This window comes from Anolis sagrei, chromosome 4, assembly GCF_037176765.1.
Source record: "Anolis sagrei isolate rAnoSag1 chromosome 4, rAnoSag1.mat, whole genome shotgun sequence".
Lineage (NCBI taxonomy): Eukaryota > Metazoa > Chordata > Lepidosauria > Squamata > Dactyloidae > Anolis > Anolis sagrei.
In genome coordinates, this window is record NC_090024.1 from 1,673,700 (window position 1) to 1,694,650 (window position 20,951).

Consider the following 20,951-nt stretch of genomic DNA (forward strand, 5'->3'; position numbering starts at 1 on the left):
ATCCGGGGAGAGGCGGGTGAGCTCCCTCTATCAGCTCCAGCTCCTCATGCGGGGAAATGAGAGAAGCCTCCCACAAGGATGATAAAAACATCAAATCATCCAGGCGTCTCCTGGGCAACGTCCTTGCAGACGGCCAATTCTGGGCAATGTCCCTGCAGACGGCCAATTCTCTCACACCAGAAGCGACTTGCAGTCAACATAAGATCAAACCAATCAAGAAGAATCAACATCTGGCCAGGAAACTGAGATGGAAGGATGTATGGATGGAGCTAATAATTTTGGAGATACCAGTATAATATTAAGGCCTGCAATGACTAACTACCTTCTTGCTGGACTGTAATTAAAAGTTGCTAATAAGAACTGAAAAAGTAAACTCTTGATAGGAATTAGGACAGTGGTAACAGAACTGTTAAGAAGGAAGTCAACGTAAGATCAACACCAATCAAGAAGAATCAACATCTGGCCAGGAAACTGAGATGGAAGGATGTATGGATGGAGCCAATACTTTTGGAGACACCAGTATAATATTAAGGCCTGCAATGACTAACTACCTGCTTACTGGACTGTAATTAAAAGTTGATAATAAGAACTGAAAAGTAAACTCTGATAGGAATTAGGACAGTGGTAACAGAACTGTTAAGAAGGAAGTCAACGTAAGATCAACACCAATCAAGAAGAATCAACATTCTGCCAGGAAACTGAGATGGAAGGATGTATGGATGGAGCTAATAATTTTGGCGACACCAGTATAATATTAAGGCCTGCAATGACAAACTACCTTCTTGCTGGACTGTAATTAAAAGTTGCTAATAAGAACTGAAAAAGTAAACTCTGATAGGAATTGGGACAGTGGTAATAGAACTGTTTACAATGTTAAGAAGGAAGTCAATGTAAGATCAACACCAATCAAGAAGAATCAACATCTGGCCAGGAAACTGAGATGGATCCAGGATGGAAGGCTTCTATCATTCATTTACAACTTTGGGATGATATCAGCAGAATATTCCTATAAAATACTCAGTCTAATAATGCTCAAAGTGTGGCAGACCTGAGGAGTCTGTTCCACCCGCCATGCTCTGCTCCAGGCGAAGGAGAGAGGTAGTGTCCCTATGGAGAGTGGTCACTTTGGGGCTTCTTTCTCAAGGGAAGAGGAAGAAGAAGTGTGTTTTTGGAGTCTTAGATTTTGTGCAGGGCTGGCTTCAAACTCATGAGCTTTCGGTCATGAGTGATCTTAATGCAGCTGACACCCAGCTACCTACGTCACAGATGGGACCTTGAGCTGTCTCAGAAAGATTCACAAGGCCACATTCCTGGGAGAGGCCCTTCACAGCTTTTCTCAGAACAAGTGTCTGAAAATGATTTGTATGTTGTAGAAGTTAATGAGAGAGAATATAATGAAAGCTTAAACAGAAAGAAAAAAATTAGTAAACAGAGACCGAGACGATCAGTTCATCCACAGCAAAAGAGAGATCATAAACCTTTATCTGGGGGGAAGTCAAGAGAAATGCTGTTGTGTCTTAGCGTCTGTCTCATGTACCTACTAGTAGTAGTAGAAGGAAACGAGGTTTGGAAGAGGAAGACGCTCAGCAACAGCTGAAGCGTATTAGAGACTTGTTCCTAGAGCCTACGGATGAGGAGGATTTTGAGGGGTTTACTCGCGAGGAAATGGAGGTGGAGGATTACCGCGGTGTAAAGCGAGTAGCACGCAGCTCGGATAGTGATGAGGAATCTGTTTCTAAACGCCTTAAAGATGTAGCTGATTGTGAGGAGTTTGACAGCGAAGAGGAAGAGCTGGATTGGACCAAGGTCCAGGAAGTGTTAGCTGTGGTTAATGCTCCCACTTCTAGTGATGAGTTCCAGGGTTTTACTGACACTTGGGTTTCAGATACTACTTTGCAGGATGCAGTCCGAAGTACAGAATGGCAGCAGTGGAGAAGTCGTGATTCACCTGTGGAAATGGATGCACCTGGAAGTGACTCCAGCGACTCGGATGAGATTTAAGGAGCAGTTTGGGAGCAGTCTAGTTGCAGAGTTCAAAGTGTCGTGTTACCGTGTGCCTTGTGTTTAACTCTTGCCCTGAGCTCCTGCTTACAGCTTCGTGGATTCCTGATTGTGTGGACGACCTTGCCGGAACTGGATTCGTGAGTCTTATCTCCTGCCCTGACCCTCGGACTGCCTGACCACTCTACGCTCCTGCTTATCCCTTGGTGACTTCATTGGACCGCTCCTCATGCGGATTGCTGTTTGCTGTTTTGTTTGGATTTGGAATGGACTGAGTTTTTGCCGCTGAATTCAAGCCTTACTGCCTGTGTTATTGCTGCTTTCCTTTTCCCAGCGAGGACTGACTGGGACTTGGTTTGTTTACATTCTTGCTGGCTGCAAGCCCTTTTCTGCCTTCAAGAGCCCTTTTTCTTATGTTAATTGACATTAAAGACCTTTGTTTAACTCCTTAACTGCTGTCTTGCCTTGCTGGTCCGCCTGGGTCTTGACAAATGCTTTACTTTCAGTTTTGGGATCTGAGAAAGCGTTATAATGATTCATGGGAGAGAGTTGCCTCAGTTGAGGCAATGTAGTTATTTTATCCCAGTCTTGCTTTCAAGTGCTCTGAGTTTCATGTATCAAGTTTTTGCCAACCTTAAGTTTTGCCTATGGGATTTCCCTGCTGTCTTGTTTCATGAATTCAAGTGCCTAGTTCCATGGATTTTTATGTACTCATGCATCCTGTTTTCCTTTGAAGCTTATGAACTATTTTCTATTTTGGAACTTTACTAATTTTGCTATTTTTACTGCTTTGCCTACATATATTCTTCAATAAACTGCTTGCTGATTTTACCAAGCTGGTGTGGTTGCTACTTGATACCTGTCATTTTAGTAGTTATAAATCGTAATGAAAATATCCGATATGCAGGATATATTTTCATTCACTGGACTAAATTGAGAACAAATACCCAATATGCCCAAATGTGAATGCTGGTGATGGTCTGCTGGACCATCCAAGGATTGATTTTGTAATTTGGGAGTTGTAGTTGGTGGGATTTATAGTTCACCTATAATCAAAGAGCATTCTGAACTCCACCAGCGATGGATTTAAATCGAACTTGGCATAAAGAACTCCCATGACCAACAGAAAACACTGGAAGGGTTTTGTGGGCATTGACCTTTAGTTTGGGAGTTGTAGTTCACCTATATCCAGAGGAGCACTGTGGATTCATGCAATGATGGATCTGGACCAAACTTGGCACGAATACTCAGTATGCCCAAATGTGAACACTGGTAGAGTCTGGGGAAAATAGATCTTGACATTTGGGAGTTGTAATTGCTGGGATTTATAGTTCACCTACAATCAAAGAGCATTCTGAACTCGACCAATAATAGAATTGGGTCAAACTTCCCACACAGAATCCCAATGACCACCAGAAAATACTGTGTTTTCTGATGGTCTTTGGCGACCCCTTTGACACCCCCTCACGACCCCCTCAGTGGTCCCGACCCCCAGGTTGAGCACTAAAGGTCACCGTATGACAGGACACTCCTGCACACCTTAATTTTGGAGAGGTAATATAGCTTCAAAAGTGAGCATTAGATGTGAGCAAAATGGGTACTTTTGAGTGTTTTTTTTCTGTTTTGGAAATCACCCCTGACAGCTTGCCTCCTGATTTGCTGAAGCTCAATGGCTCTACTGCTGGCACTGGATGCTTCTGATCTGCTGAACTGCTGCAAAACCCCCAATGCCTTTGCCCCCATCCCCTGAAAAAAAGCCTCTTACCCGTCCTTCTGGGGGGCTCCAGCGGACACGCTCCAGACCCACAGCGCAGCGGAAGCGGGGCTCCAAGCCCTGGACGATGGCACGGCCCCGATCCTCCAGCAAGAAGCGGCTGATGCCAGGCAGGCGAGGCAGAAGCATCGTTTGCGAGTGGATGGCCCCCAGGAGGCTCTGGAGCAGCTCGGCCCCCGCTTGGCACGCCCTGGACCCCCCGCTCAGCTGCAAAGGAAGGCACGACATGAGTGGCCTGGAGGGGAATTGGGCCCGCCTCCCAGAAGGCACCACCAGAAAGGAGGACCCATCGTTTTGCATCAACCCCACCACCACCACCGAAAGACCAACTTTATGGAACCCTGCTCTCTCCAAAGCCTATTTGCAATTAGTGGGAATATTCCTTTCAGAATTGGAAACACAAACAACATTGGGTTATTGTGAGATTTTTGAGTTATTTGGCCACGTTCCAGTAGCATTCTCTCCTGATGTTTCCTCTGCATCTCTGGCTAATGACATCTTCAGAGGTTTGTTCAGAGATCTGTTGAAAATGAGGAAAGTGGAAGAGACCTCGTGGGCCATCCAGTCCAACCCCATTCTGCCAAGAAGCAGGAACATTGCATTCAAATCACCCCTGACAGATGGCCATCCAGCCTCTGTTTCAAAGCTTCCAAAGAAGGAGCCTCCACCACACTCCGGGGCAGAGAGTTCCACTGCAGAACGGCTCTCACAGTCAGGAAGTTCTTGCTCATGTTCAGGTGGAATCTCCTCTCTTGTAGTTTCAAGCCATTGTTCCATTGCGTCCTAGTCTCCAAGGAAGCAGAAAACAAGCTTGCTCCCTCCTCCCTGTGGCTTCCTCTCACATATTTATACATGGCTATCATATCCCCTCTCAGCCTTCTCTTCTTCAGGCTAAACATGCCCAGCTCCTTAAGCCGCTCCTCATAGGGTGTGTTCTCCAGACCTTTTATCATTTTGGTCGCCCTCCTCTGGACTCATTTCAGCTTGTCAATATCTCTCTTGAATTGTGGTGCCCAGAACTGGACACAATATTCCAGATGTGGTCTAACCAAAGCAGAATAGAGCACGGGGAGAAGGACTTCCCTAGATCGAGACACTAGGCTCCTCTTGATGCAGGCCAAAATCCCATTGGCTTTTTTTGCCGCCACATCACATTGTTGGCTCATGTTTAACTTGCTGTCCACGAGGACTCCAAGATCTTTTTCACACGTACTGCTCTCGAGCCAGGCCTCATTGTCCCCCATTCTGTCTCTTTGCATTTCATTTTTTCTGCCAATCATCTCTCTAATCTGTCAAGATCGTTTTGAATCCTGCTCCTGTCCTCTGGAGTCTTGGCTATCCCTCCCAATTTGGTCCTGTCTGCAAACTTGATGATCCCGCCTTCTTGGCCTTCTTCTAAGTCATTAATAAAGATCCTGATCAGGACCGGGCGCAGGACGGAACCCTGCGGCACTCCGCTCGTCACTTCTTTCCAAGATGAAGAGGAAGCATTAGTGAGCACCCTCTGGGTACGTCCACTTAACCAATTACAGATCCACCTCACTGTAGTTTTGCCTTGCCCACATTGGACTAGTTTCCTTGCCAGAAGGTCATGGGGGACCTTGTCGAAGGCCTTACTGAAATTTCAAGAGGAGTTCCTTGAGAAAATTGACAAATAATTGAGATATGAAGGGATGATTTATCTCAAGGTGGGGGTCCCTCCCAACCCTGGGTGTCCCCCCCCCCCCCCACTCCGTTGTCTCTTACCCGCAGGCCGGTGACATCCTTCCCCTCGATGGGCAGTGGGGCCAGGTGGGCCAGTCCGGCCAACACCTCCTGATGATAGAGCTGCAGGAAGCGCAGTTGCCCAGGCTCCATAGCCACCAGAGCCTCGTCGGGGGCGCTCTCCCGCAGGAAGACCTCTGCCCGCTCCGCGTTCTCGTCCTCCAGGCCGGACAGCGCCACCCCCTCCAGACGGGTCCCATCCTCGGCTGGGCGCAGGAGGCACAGCCGCAGCTCCGCTTGCAGGCGCTCCCAGGCGGAGGAGGCCAGGGCCGGCAGGTGCCGCTCCGAGAGCGGGAGCGAGAAGCGCCGCAGGAAAGAGCCCAGCAAGGAGGCCGCTTGCCGCGCCTGGACCGCCGTCAGAGCCACCGCTGTGACAGAGACCCCGCTCTTGTCCGGAGGCAGGAAGCAGGCCGCCACCCGTCGCTCTGCCAGTCGCTCCGCCAAGCCCTGCTGGACGTCCTCCCGCCGCAGGAAGTCCGCTGTTGTCCAGTCGGGGAGGGGCACGAACTCCATCACGGCCCCCCGCAAGGCACCTCGGACGTGGGCCTCCAGCCGGGAGCGTGTAGTGGAGTCTCCCCCCGAGATGCACAGCTGGAGCCCCTCCAGGCGCAAGGAGCACTCCGGCACTGGAGAGGACAGTTCTTGCAAGACCAGGTCGGACTGCAGCAGCCGCAGGGGGACCTCCTCCGTGAGAGGGATCCAAATCAGCTGGGGGGCCTCCTCTGGTAAGGCCTCCATGCCCCCTTCCCCTTCTCCTCCATTGGGCACTTCCCACACTTCTTCCTCCTCCTCTTCCTCCTTCTCTTTCTCTTGTGGGGGCTCCAGGAAGTCATAGTGAGGACAGACATCCAAGGCGACCCCCGGGAGCTGGTGGGAACCCTGCTGCAGGACCCTCTCCACCACTGCAAAGGAAGGCCAGAACAAGGAGGAGATTAAAAGATTACAGAGTATGCATGCCCAGTGTGAAACACATCTCACCACACTAAAACAGTGGATGTGGCTCTTAATGAGACATGCCGCATTATCACGGGGTGTCTGCGCCCTACACCACTGGAGAAATTACACTGCTTAGCCGGTATTGCACCACCTGACATCCGCCAAGAAGTAGCAGCCAATAGTGAAAGGACCAAAGCTGTAACATCTCCAGCTCATCCTCGGTTTGGGTATCAGCCAGCACATCAACAACTTAAATCAAAAAATAGTGTTCTAAGATCTACAGAGACACTCGCTGGAACACCTCAGCAAGCAAGTCCAAAAGTGCAGGCTCAAACCCAGAACCTCAACCAATGGCTGATACTAAATGAGAGACTCCCCCTCCCTTGGGCACACAGAAGACTGGGTGACTTGGAAGGCGCTGAACAGACTGCGCTCTGGCACCACGACATGCAGAGCCAACCTCAAGAAATGGGACCACAAAGTGGAATCCACGACATGCGAATGTGGAGAAGAGCAAACCACTGACCACCTGCTGCAATGCAACCTGAGCCCTGCCACACGCACAAGGGAGGACCTCCTTGCGGCGACACCAGAGGCACGCCAAGTGGCCAGATGTTGTGGTTCAACGGGCTCCTGAGCGGCCTGAGCCTGATGGTTTTCAGTTTTCAGTTTTCTTAGCCTGCTTCTGAGATGGAGAAGCAGTTCTCACAGGACAGGAATGCAACTGATAAGGAGGAGAGCCAGGTGCTGCTTCAAAGGGATAACGAAACCGTGAGATGGAGCTCTCGGATCGCAGCCAAGTTAAGTCAGCGTCAGGTCAAGGGAGCAGTGAGAAAGTAGATTGTGGGAAACTAGATTGTTTTGATGTGCAAAATGTATTTAGGGCTTCCACGGGCAATTCTTAGCTGTCAGTTTCAATGTGGCTATCTACTACCTGCACTGAGGCTGGAAAGCCTGGGTTTCTTCGTGCTGCTTTTGGGCTAAGCTGCTGGGCACAGGGTTTGTGCTTCCTGCTTCATGATTCCTGTTTACCTATGTAAGGATTTCTGGAACTGTACCATGCATTTTACCTGAACTTTGTAACTTTGTATTGACTTAACCTTTGCCTTCTTTTGGAAACTTTACAATAAACTATAAATCCTACAGCCGTGGTCTGGTGGTGTTTGAGAGCAAGGTGAAGCCTAATCTGAGGTGCCAGACCAGACACTGGTCAAAGAACATTTAATAGAATAACAAGTTTGCAACATTTGTGTTTTGTCTGTCTGTTTGTTTGTTTGTTTTGTTAAAAATGTAATACAACTGTCTGGTTGCTCCTGACATGATAAATAAATACCTGAATACATCAGAGCCCTGGTATCATGACACAATGTCACATAAAACTCAAGCCATTACGGTATATCACATATTTCTTGATGACTTGTTCCTGCTTCAGCCAGGTGACCCTTCTCCAAGGCTGCTATTATGAGTATGATGATGATGATGATGCACCAAAGGGAACCAGAGGCAGCTCCAAAGCAGCAGGCCTGAAAGAAAGCCCCCTCCCTGGAAGGGAAAGGCCTCCGTCCCAATGTGGCGGCAAAAAAATCCAATAGGATTGTGGCCTGCATCAATAGGAGCATAGTGTCTAGAATGAGGGAAGTAATGCTCCCCATGCTCTATTCTGCTTTGGTTAGACCACTTTACCTGGAATATTGTGTCCAATTCTGGGCACCACAATTCAAGAGAGATATTGACAAGCTGGAATGTGTCCAGAGGAGGGCGACTAAAATGATCAAGGGTCTGGAGAACAAGCCCTATGAGGAGCGGCTTAGGGAACTGGGCATGTTTAGCCTGAAGAAGAGAAGGCTGAGAGGAGATATGATAGCCATGTCTAAATATGTGAGAGGAAGCCACAGGGAGGAGGAGGGAGCAAGCTTGTTTTCTGCTTCCTTGGAGACTAGGACGCAATGGAACAATGGCTTCAAACTACAAGAGAGGAGATTCCATCTGAACATTAGGAAGAACTTCCTGACTGTGAGAGCCGTTCAGCAGTGGAACTCTCTGCCCCGGAGTGTGGTGGAGGCTCCTTCTTTGGAAGCTTTGAAACAGAGGCTGGATGGCCATCTGCCAGGGGTGATTTGAATGCAATATTCCTGCTTCTTGGCAGAATGGGGTTGGACTGGATGGCCCAGGAGGTCTCTTCCAACTCTCTGATTCTATGATTCTATGATTCTAATGGTCAGGCACCGGGAGGCTGTGCTGTTGGTCAGAGAGGGTGGAGACCATTCCCAAGCCAGGTGTGACCTTTGGGGACCCTTTGCAGGTGCATTGAAACCAAAGGGATGGACTGGGGAGCCTTCGTGGGACTCTCTGGGCAAGGTTCCCTCCCATTTGGCAAAAGGACGCATTCCTGGCATAGTTGGCCATTCACTTTCTTTCAAACAAGGACAAACCCCAAGGCTGAGCCCAGCTGGATCAACCGGTCAGGTGGAAAGTGACCCAGGTGCACACCCAAATACAGAGGAGAAGGGCAAACAGAGGACAAGGGCAAACCCAAAGGAACCCTAGAGATGGAAGGGAGCTCTAAAGGTCATCTAGTCCAACTTCCTTCTGCCCTGCGGGAAAAACATTCTCAAAGCACCTCCCCAGGCAGATAGCAATCCAAGCACAAACAAACCACATTCAGCACAACTGTAAATAGAATCATATCTAATCCCATGGTGCCACACAAAAAAACACTATTAAAGCAACCATGACAGATGGCCACCCAGCCTCTGTTTAAAAGCCCCCAAAGATGGAGCCTCCACTGGATTCTGAGGCAGAGAGTTCCACTGCTGAACAGCACTTAGGAAGTCCTTGCTAAAGTTGGAGGAGACCACATGGACCATGTAATCCAACCCTATGATGCCACACAGGAAAAGGACAACTGAGGCACCCATGGCAGATGGACATACAACCTCTGTTTGAAAGCCTACAAGGATGGAGCTTACACTGGATTCTGAGGCAGAGAGTTCCACAGTTGAACAGCTCTTAAAATCACTAAGGAAGTCCCTTGAGGAGATGGTGGCAGAGTATAAATGAAGTTGTTTACATTATTATTATAATTATTATTATTATTATTCCTTAGAACATCCCTTGAAATTTATATAATAATAATAATAATAATAATAATAATAATAATTTTCTTCCCACCGTGTTTCATAGTTATGTATGCAGGAAGCGTAAGGTGGGGACACCCTGGATCCTGACTAACATTTCCCCCGCTCCCCAAAAGACTGGCCAAAGGGACAGTGGAGCCCAGAAAGATGCACCTTTGCTTTGTATCAGCCATAGGCAAACTTTGGCCCTCCAAGTGTTTTGGACTTCAACTCCCACAATTTCTAACAACCTCGGGCCCCTTCCTTTTCCCCCTCAGCCCCTTATATATTATATAAATAAAGCATTTTCTTCTGAAATTAGTATTTATCTTCGAATGGGTGGCATGCTATGTTTTTATAGATGCTGTTTTTGTTGTGCAGATGCTGCCTCCACGTGGCCAAAGGGAAGTAGTGCCACAGATGAGTTCAATATTGAGGTCTAAGGACCTCTATTCTGCCTTGGTTAGACCACACCTGGAATATTGTGTCCAATTCTGGGCACCACAATTGAAGAGAGATATTGGCAAGCAGGAATGTGTCCAGAGGAGGGCGACTAAAGTGATCGAGGGTCTGGAAAACAAACCCTATGAGGAGCGGCTTGAAGAGCTGGGCATGTTTAGCCTGAAGAAGAGAAGGATTGTGCATGTGGCAGGGCTCAGGGTGCATTGCAGCAGGTGGTCAGGGGTTTGCTCCTCTCCACACTCGCACATCGAGGATTCCACTTTGTGTCCCCATTTCTGAAGGTTGGCTCTGCATCTCGTGGTGCCAGAGCGCAGTCTGTTCAGCGCCTTTCAAGTCGCCCAGTCTTCTGTGTGCCCAGGAGGGAGTCTCTCATTTGGTACCAGCCATTGGTTGAGGTGCTGGGTTTGAGCCTGCCACTTTTGGACTCTCTCTTGCTGAGGTGTTCCAGCGAGTGTCATGCTTCCTGATTCCATAGTTCATGCTTCATGTTCCTGTGGATTGTTCTTGTGTTGAATGTTTGGACTTTACCTGCTTTTGTATTCCTGGTTTTTGTTGCTTTTCATGTACTTTGAACTCTGAGGATTATTCCTGGTTTTCGATCATTAATTTTCCACTATTTTGCTGAATTGCTTTTTAAATATACAGTAGAGTCTCACTTGTCCAACATAAATTGGCCGGGAGAGAGTTGAATAAGTGAAAATGTTGGATCATCAGAAGGGGTTAATGCCTATTCAATGTCAAATGGCATTATTATTTTTACACATTAAGCACCAACATCTGCGTATAAATCAGCACTGACCCTCAACATCAAGCAAAAAGTGGGTGCTAGAAACAATATCATATGAAAGCTGACTAGCACAACCTGGGGATCACAACCAGACACAGTAAAGACCTCTGCCCTTGCGCTGTGCTACCCTGCTGCTGAGTATGCATGCCCAGTGTGGAATAACCTGGGGATCACAACCAGACACAGTGAAGACATCTGCCCTTGCGCTATGCTACTCTGCTGCTGAGTACGCATGCCCAGTGTGGAACACATCTCACCATGCTCAAACAGTGGATGCGGCTCTTCATGAGACATGCCGCATTACCACAGGATGTCTACGCCCTACACCGCTGGAAAAATTGCACTGCTTAGCCGGTCTTGCACCACCTGACATCCGCCGGGAAGTAGCAGCCAATAGTGAAAGGACCAAGGCAGAGACATCTCCAGCTCAGCCCGTTTGGGTATCAGCCAGCACGTCAACGAATTAAATCAAGAAATAGTTTTCTAAGATCTACAGAGACACTCGTTGGAACACCCCAGTAAGCGAGAGTCCAAAAGTGGCAGGCTCAAACCCAGAACCTCAACCAATGGCTGATACCCAATGAGAGACTCCCCCCTGGGCACACAGAAGACGGGGCGACTTGGAAGGTGCGAAACAGACCACGAGATGCAGAGCCAACCTCAAGAAATGGGGCCACAAAGTGGAGTCCACGACATGCGAGTGCGGAGAAGAGCAAACCACTGACCACCTGCTGCAATGCAACCTGAACCCTGCCACATACACAAGGGAGGACCTTCTTGCGGCAATACCAGAGGCACTCCAAGGGGCCAGATACTGGTCAAAGGATATTTAATCAACTATTAAGCTTGCAAACTCTGTTTTGTCTGTTTGTTAAAAATGTAATACACTTGTCTGGTTGATACTGACACGACAAATAAATACTGACCCAAATGGGTGGCTGACGTTCCAAACATCTCTCTGCAAGCTCAGGGCAGGCTAAGAGTAGAGTTCATTAATTCATCAAACATGAAAATGCCGGCTACACTGCTGTGCCTGTGTCTATGCACATCCCTGCCATGCTGGGGAGAGGGAAGCCTTGCCCGCTCGGGGCAAAGCAATAGAGGATGAGGCCTGTCCCTCCCTCGCTCCCCCTTCTTGTGGTCCCCTCCCCATTTCCCGCTTACCTTCCCGCTCCTGGAAGGTGACGATGGCAGTGTGGCCCCCCGGGAGGAGGCGTACCTCGCGCACGGGCCCCCCTCCGCTGCGCTTGCTCTCGAAGTAGAGCTCCAGCAGGTCCTTCTGCAAGGGCTCCTTCCCACCTTGGTTGCGCACCAGCAGGCTCTCCGTCTGCTCCAGCCACTCCAGGCACAGCGTGGACCCCTCCAGTGGGCGGCCCCCCACCTGCTCCGCCAGCGACAGGAACTCTGCCGGAGACACCATCAATATTGTCATATTAATACTGTATTGACTCAAGTCTCACGCGCCATCGAATCTAATGCACACCTGTCAGGATAATTGCAATTATTTTATATATGTTTTTCAATGTGTTAGTATTGTATTCTAAAGCCTTTGACTGTGTGGATCATAATAAATTGTGGCAAGTTCTGGGTGGGATGGGCATCCCAAGCCCCCTTCCCTCTCTCCTGAGGAATCTGTACAAGGACCAAGGAGCCACAGTCAGAACTGACCACGGAACAGGAGACGGGTTCAAGATTGGGAAAGGCGTCCGGCAAGGCTGCATCCTCTCACCCAACCTTTTTAACGTGTATGCAGAACACATCATGCGAGGATGTGCGGGGCTGGAGGAATGCAAAGCTGGGGTGGAAATTGCTGGAAGAAACATGAACAACCTCAGATATGCAGATGACACCACTCTGATGGCCGAAAGCGAGGAGGAGCTGAGAAGCCTTCTAATCAAGGTGAAAGAAGAAAGCGCAAAAGCCGGGTTGCAGCTAAACGTCAAAAAAACCAAGATTATGGCAACAAGAATGATTGACAACTGGGAAATAGAGGGAGAAACCGTGGAGGCCGTGACAGACTTTGTATTTCTAGGCGCAAAGATGAGTGCAGATGCAGACTGTGGCCAGGAAATCAGAAGATGCTTCCTTCTTGGGAGGAGAGCCATGTCCAGTCTCGATCAAAGAGTCAAGAGTAGAGACATCAGACTGGCAACCAAGATCCATTGCCTAGTCCAAGCCATGGTCTTCCCTGGAGTCACCTACGGATGTGAGAGCTGGACCTTCGGGAAGGCTGAGCGAAGGAAGAGAGATGCTTTTGAGCTGTGGTGTTGGAGGAAAGTTCTGAGAGTGCCTTGGACTGCGAGAAGATCCAACCAGTCCATCCTCCAGGAAAGAAAGCCCGGCTGCTCACTGGAGGGAAGGAGACGAGAGACAAAGTTGAAGTCCTTTGAATGCCACAACATGAGGAGACAGCAAAGCCTAGAGAAGACAACGATGCTGGGGAAAGTGGAAGGCAAAAGGAAGAGGGGCCAACCAAGGGCAAGATGGATGGATGGCATCCTTGAAGTGACTGGACTGACCTTGAGGGAGCTGGGGGTGGTGACAGCCGACAGGGAGCTCTGGCGTAGGCTGGTCCATGAGGTCACGAAGAGTCGGAGACGACTGAACGAATGAACAACAACAAGATGGTTTCAGTCATGTTCATTCGTGTAGTAGATTATTATTGTTATAGGCCAGAGAGTAAAGTCCTTGAGACTGAGATAACAGCCCTGAGAAGACAAGGGGGCTAACCGGCTAGTAGACAGATAAGACAGAAGGGCAGGATGTTTCTTTGTCTGTGTGTTTAGTCCTGTACTTTGTCAGTCGCCATCTTTCCTCATCAACATGTAGTCGCCTGTACATAGATGCTTCCAGTAAAGCTTATTATTTCGAAACCGAAGAAGAATGCTGTGTGGTAATTGAGTCTGTGTGTTTTGGAAACCTCAAGTTCGCTGTGCCAGACCGGAGGGTCTCGCTCTGACAACACCTCCATTTTCAAAACCCTGGTATAAAAAAAAGTATTTGCTGCCAAATGTAATGCACAGCAGCAAAAAGTGCACTCTCTGTAATCTGGCCAAAAAAGGCACACATTATATTGACTGCCTGCTTAGCATTCCTTCTTCAAAAAACAAGTGGAATGTGTCCAGAGGAGAGCAACTAAAATGATAAAAGGTCTGGAGAACAAGCCCTATGAGGAGCGGCTTAACGAGCTGGGCATGTTTAGCCTGAAGAAGAGAAGGCTGAGAGGGGATATGAGAGCCATGTATAAATATGTGAGAGGAAGCCACAGGGAGGAGGAGGGAGCAAGCTTGTGTTCTGCTTCCTTGGAGACTAGGACGCAATGGAGGAGATTCCATCTGAACATGAGGAAGAACTTCCTGACTGTGAGAGCCGTTCAGCAGTGGAACTCTCTGCCCCGGAGGGAGTGTGGTGGAGGCTCCTTCTTTGGAAGCTTTTAAACAGAGGCTGGATGGCCATCTGTCAGGGGTGATTTGAATGCAATATTCCTGCTTCTTGGCAGAATGGGGTCAGACTGGATGGCCCAGGAGGTCTCTTCCAACTCTTTGATTCTAGGATTCTATGATTCTAAGTGTGTTCCAGCAACAGAAAATAAAACCTCGGGGTGTCTCTCTGCTGTAGAATGAAGGCACTTTCACTGCCCTGGATCAATGCTGTGGAGTCATGGGGGCTGGCAAAGGATGCTGGTGCCTCACCAAACTACAAATCCCAGCATTGCTTAGCACTGAGCCATGGCCATTAAAATAGAGGTGGCGTCCCTGAAATAGGAAGTCCAAGAGCAGCTCCTGAAGCAGCTTCCTCTTTTGCTTTGACTCAGCACTAAGATGACCATGTTAGGTGACCCTAATGCACACCCTATAACCACCATCACAACAACAACACTTTAAATGTATTCCGTCCTATCTCCTCAAGGGGACTCAAAACGGATTTCAGCATATATATTAACTCAGGCAAACATTCAATGTCCTGAAACACAATGAAGCACACAAATACACAAAGTATATATGGTTATTTAGCCAAATAAGGAGAGCATTCGATTTGTGTAAGCATGGTACTATATTCAAGAATTGCACCTGGTTCAAAATACGGCAGCCAGACTGGTTACAGGACCATCCAGGAGTGAGCATATTACACCTCTGATACTAAAGCCACTCCACTGGCTGCCAATGAGTTTCCGGGCATAGTAAACACTCGTGTCCTGTATTTTAATCTCTCTTCTATGTATTTTAATATGTTTTTTTTTTTTAGAAATATGTGTTACTATCCATCTTTCAATGGAGCCCCCGGTGGCACAGTGGGTTAAACCGCTGGGTTGCTGAGCTTGGTGACCGAAAGGTCACAGGTTCAAATCTGGGGAGTGGTGAGAGCTTCTGCTGTCGGCCCCAGCAGTTTGAAAACATGCAAATGTGAGTATGTGGTGGCCATAAGGAGAAAAATAAAATAATCATAATTTAAAATGAAAATAATGAGCAGTAAGGCTTACCTGTCCGTTCTTGAGGCTGGGAAGCAAAGATTTTGGTGGAAGAGAAATTTAACAGATGACTTAAAAAACTTTCAGGCTGGCTCTATCTTAAGTCAATATTTGAAGAAGCCAAGGTTAAAGGCTGAAGGCTGAGGTAGGAAACTTGGCTCATGAGTTAAATCGATATTATTGATCCGAAAACTAACATCTAAAGGTCACGTAGTAGTAGCGCCACCTCCTGTCTGGTTGATGAAAATAGCAGGAAATTTCACACACCTTTTAAATGATCAACTGAGGAAAATAATGTATTGTGAAAGTAATCACAGAAGAATTAATGGGGAGGCTGCTTTTGAATAAGTTTTATGTTAAAGATACATATATGAAGACATATGTATAAAGAGATATATATGAAGTTATGATTCATTCTAAAGATTACGTAATTCGTCTGGGAACGTGGCTGATCAGCTGACAAAAAGGGGAGCAGTGGAAATTATAATATCTTGCCAACAATTGTTCTTGGCTGCGGTTCCTCGAGGACAAATTGATATTGATTAGATTGTGTAAATGTCAAGACTCATATGCGCATGTGTAAACCTGTGAATTTATGCTATAAATGCTGGAGCAAATCTTACTTCCAACTTGTGTCAGATATTGTTTTCTGGACACCCTATCAAGCTTGATAGAATTAAAAAGCCTGGAATCAGTTGCTGTCTCCTTTCTCTTCCTTCCTGATTGTGCTCTAAATGATCTCTGGTAACGAACCTTCCGCAACAAGTAGATCAATAGGTACCGCTCCGGTGGGAAGGTAACGGCGCTCCATGCAGTCATGCCAGCCACATTACCTTGGAGGTGTCTACAGACAACGCTGGCTTTTCGGCTTAGAAATGGAGATGAGCACCAACCCCCAGAGTTGGACACGACTGGACTTCATGTCAGGGGAAAACCTTTACCTTTACTTATCCATCTTTCATAGAAAAACATTTGTGTATTTATAATGTTTACAGTGTTGATGTTTTTTTAACTTTGCTGTAACCCACCTCGATCCAAGAGGAGAAGCAGGTAAGAACTGAAGTTCTTGTTGTTATTTGTGTTCCTTTTCAATTAGCCTAATAAATGTATTTATTTATTTATTTCGAGATTTTATATACTGACCCTCTCACCTTCAAAGAGGGATTCGGACCGGTTCACAACATGTGTTAACATACAAAAAATATACAATAACAACACAATGCCACTTTATAACACGATTAAAATATCAGCACCATACACATTAAAACATTATCAACACAGTTAAAAGAGCCAAATCGTCCAATCCCATTCATCATCCTCCTTTCAACAAGCCCTATGAGGAGCGGCTTAAGGAGCTAGGCATGTTTAGCCTGAAGAAGAGAAGGCTGAGAGGAGATATGATAGCCATGTAGAAATATGTGAGAGGAAGCCACAGGGAGGAGGAGGGAGCAAGCTTGTTTTCTGCTTCCCTGGAGACTAGGACACGGAACAATGGCTTCAAACTACAAGAGAGGAGATTCCATCTGAACATTAGGAAGAACTTCCTGACTGTAAGAGCCGTTCAGCAGTGGAACTCTCTGCCCCGGAGTGTGGTGGAGGCTCCTTCTTTGGAAGCTCTTAAGCAGAGGCTGGATGGCCATTTGTCAGGGGTGATTTGAATGCAATATTCCTGCTTCTTGGCAGAATGGGGTTGGACTGGATGATGGCCCAGGAGGTCTCTTCCAACTCTTTGATTCTATGATTCTATGTGGGCAAAGAATTAAATCAGTTGTCAAATGCCGCGTTCCACAACCAGGTCTTTGTTAGTTTCCTGAACGTCATGAGGGAGGGGGCAGTTCTGATCTCTAATGGGAGGGAGTTCCAAAGTTGAGGGGCCACCATCGAGAAGGCCCTGTCCCTCGTCCCCACCAGCCGTGCTTGTGCAGGCAGAGGGACCGAGAGCAAGGCCCCTCCAGACGATTTTAATGGTCTTGATGGTTCGTAGGGGAGAACACGTTCGGAGAGGTAAACAGGGCCGGAGTCGTTTAGGGCTTTATAGGTTAACACCAGCACTTTGAATTGTGCTCGGAAGCTAATCGGGAGCCAGTGGAGCTCGAGTAACAGGGGAGTGGTGTGCTCCCTGTACCCAGCACCCGTTAGTAATCTGGCTGCCGTGCATTGGACTTGCTGCAGCTTCCGGGCAGTCTTCAGAGGCAACCCCACGTAGAGAGCGTTGCAGTAATCTAAGCGGGATGTAACCAAAGCGTGGACTACCGTGGCCAAGTCAGCCTTCCCAAGGTACGGACGCAGCTGGCGCACAAGTTTTAATTGTGCAAAAGCTCCCTTGACCGCCGCCGAAACATGGGGTTCCAGGCTCAGCGATGAATCCAGGAGAACTCCCAGACTGCGTATTTATTTATTTATTTATTTGGGGTTCTTTTACCCCGCCCTTCTCACCCCGAAGGGGACTCAGGGCGGCTGACAAAAGCAAGGCACAATTTGATGCCTGCATCATAAAAACAATCAACACAAAATTACAACAATACACAGTTAACACCTAATATACATTATAACCATAAAATCAATAAAATCAATAAAACCAAATACAAACCCAGATTCTCCTCTTACATGGTCAGCGTTCACTACTCATAGATCTAGGTTTACGTTCCACTTCATCAATCCTGCTGGTCTTACTCGCCTGGTTGTCTGATTTAATTGCCGGAGTGCCCAAAGGCCTGGTCCCATAACCAAGTCTTCACCCTTCTCCTAAAGGCGAGGAGGGATGATGATGCCCTGATTTCCCCCGGGAGTGAGTTCCACAGGTGAGGGGCCACCACTGAGAAAGCCCTGCTCCTCGTCCCCACCAGCCTCACTTGTGACAGTGGTGGGGTCGATAGCAGGGCTTCCCCAGATGATCTCAGACTCCAAGGTGGGACGTAGAGGGAGATACGTTCGGACAGATACACTGGACCGGAACCGTACAGGGTTTTGTAGGTCAAAACCAGCACCTTGAATTGTGCTCGGAACTGAATCGGCAGCCAGTGGAGCTGGCATAGCAGGGGGGTGGTATGCTCCCTGTATGTCGCTCCGGTGAGCAATCTGGCTGCCGCTCGCTGGACTAGTTAAAGTTTCCGAACAGTCTTCAAGGGCAACCCCACGTAGAGCGCATTGCAGTAGTCTATTCGGGATGTAACAAGAGCGTACCTGAGCTTTCAGGGGGAGTGTGACCCCGTCCAGCACAGGCTGTAACCCCGTACCCTGTTCGGTCTTACGACTGACCAGGAGTGCCTCTGTCTTGTCTGGATTAAGTTTCAATCTGTTGTCCCTCATCCAGTCCGTTACAGCGGCCAAGCACCGGTTCAGGACCTGGACAGCCTCCTTAGTAACAGGTGGAAAAGAGTGATAAAGACATTGCCAGCACATGGTGTGATAAGGTCTTCCCAGAAATTTAAATTGCTGTCTGGAAATTTAAGTTGCTGGGTCAGCTGGCTGGAATGAGGGTGTGGTTGCAGAATGTGAAGATCCCTTACCTTGCCAGCTGGGGGTGGCAGGGCCTAGGAAGAGACAGGCTAGGTAGTTTCAGCTTGGAAGGCCTGGCAGAGAGCTGCAGGAGCCATCTTGGTTTAGGGAAAAGCTCCAGTTCAGAGAGGGGGAGTGGCCGAGGCCTGAGCCAGCCCTGAAACAGCCAGGATTGGTTTGGAAAAGGGGGGCGGAGTTAGCCAGTTGGAGGGAAAGAGAGAAGCTTATTTTGACAGTGCAGTTCAGTTCTGGGTGATGTTAGAGTAGGATTAGAGTTTTAGGAGTCTCTGTTAGGAAATAGGCAGCTTGCTTGAAGTTTGCACAGCAAAGCAGGCTGTGGCAGACTGGTTACAGCTATTTTAGGAAAGAAAATAGCTGGGTTGAGTTTAGGAATTGTAACAAAGCATAGAACCATTCTCTCAAGCAACCGTTACGTTTCTAAGAACCAAGAACACTTTAATTGTAACAGCCAAGCCTCTGAACCTGCATTCACTTTTATTCTGTAACTTGTATTCAATAAACGTTTTCTTGTTATTTTTAACATTTAAGCCTGAGTCAAGTGCCATTTGTGGTTTGAGTCTATTTCCTTTTTTTAAATTACCCTCTCCTGTTTCTCCTCAAAGAAGCCTTTTAATATATAGTGTTTGGTGGTCCTAGAAAAGCCTTTTAACATTTTAAATAGCTAGAGGGTTCCTGATTATTTGGTTTATGGTGGCAGCGAAGGTTTTAAATCAAGAGACATCCCCTCAAACGCTATAAGTGCCAAAGTGGTGTGAATTCCTTATAAAAGGAGGGACAGTGTTGGGATCTGTTTGCCCCCTGTCCAGTTATATTGTTTGGCCATCAAGAGCGTATATCTTTATACAGGTCTCCTCGTGGGTAAGCCCAGGGCTGAGCAGGGGGCAAAGCTGGGTGGCCAATACTCAGGCCCCAGAGTCTCCCAACAAAGCTTACAAATGCTTACCTGCGTGGCTGATGGGCCGCTGGAGTTGAACGAGGGCCTGCCTGCCATCCGGGCTGCGGAAGAGGGAGTAGGCGCCCCGGTCGCACTTCAGCATGTGCTCCACGTACAGCTCCACCAAGTCCTGGCTGCTCTGGGGACTCAGGCCGTGGATCAGCACCTTCTTTTGGTCACGAGGAGGCCCAGGACGGACCTCCAGGTGGACGCCTTGCAGGACGTGCTCGGCTCTGGAGAGGACCCTCTCCGCATCTGAAGAGGAAGAAGGAGAGCTGAGCAAGAGAGGGAACTTGTGGATGCAGCCCATTTGACAAGGTCCCACAACACTGGGGTGTTGTTGTTGCGGCCTGGTATGATTCTGAGTGTTCAGATGAGGAGAAAGGGGATGCTATGAGAGAGTCAGAGGACCTGGAGTAGAATGGAAATGGCCCAGAGAGAGTGGTTTTGGAATCTGCTCCTGGCAGTTCCCAAGAAACTGGAGACGGTGAGGTTTGTTCTCATGGGAACCTACCTGGGAGTCACTCTGGACCGTGCTCTGACCTACAAGAAGCACTGCCTGAACATCAAGCAAAAAGTAGGCGCTAGAAACAATATCATACGAAAGCTGACTGGCACAACCTGGGGATCACAACCAGACACAGTGAAGACATCTGCCCTTGCGCTGTGCTACTCTGCTGCTGAGTACGCATGCCCAGTGTGGAACACATCTCACCATGCTAAAACAGTGGATGTGGCTCTGAATGAGGCATGCCACATTATCACGGGGTGTCTGCGCCCTACACCACTGGAGAAACTACACTGCTTAGCCGGTATTGCACCACCTGACATCCGCAGGGAAGTAGCAGCCAATAGTGAAAGGACCAAGGCAGAGACATCTCCAGCTCATCCCCTGTTTGGGTATCAGCCAGCATGTCAACGACTTAAATCCAGACATAGTTTTCTAAGATCTACAGAGACACCAGCAAGCGAGAGTCCAAAAGTGGCAGGGGGGAGCAGCCAATAGTGAAAGGACCAAGGCAGAGACATCTCCAGCTCATCCCCTGTTTGGGTATCAGCCAGCACACCAACGACTTAAATCTAGACATAGTTTTCTAAGATCTACAGAGACACTCGCTGGAACACCTCAGCAAGCGAGAGTCCAAAAGTGGCAGGCTCAAACCCAGCACCTCAACCAATGGCTGATACCA

The 20,951-nt window shown here is 48.1% G+C and overlaps 1 protein-coding gene across 1 annotated transcript in view; it reads right to left on the reverse strand.

Moving 5' to 3' along the window:
* The window catches only part of PARP10 (poly(ADP-ribose) polymerase family member 10), a 41,444-nt gene that overhangs the window by 16,067 nt on the left and 4,426 nt on the right, over positions 1–20,951 (reverse strand). Inside the window, exons 2-5 of the mRNA XM_067467199.1 lie at positions 19,771–20,016; positions 12,005–12,244; positions 5,522–6,441; positions 3,767–3,982 (exon numbers count right to left, since the gene is read on the reverse strand). Coding sequence (XP_067323300.1) covers positions 3,767–3,982; positions 5,522–6,441; positions 12,005–12,244; positions 19,771–20,016 — 1,622 coding nt within the window. The remainder of the gene's footprint in view (positions 1–3,766; positions 3,983–5,521; positions 6,442–12,004; positions 12,245–19,770; positions 20,017–20,951) is intronic.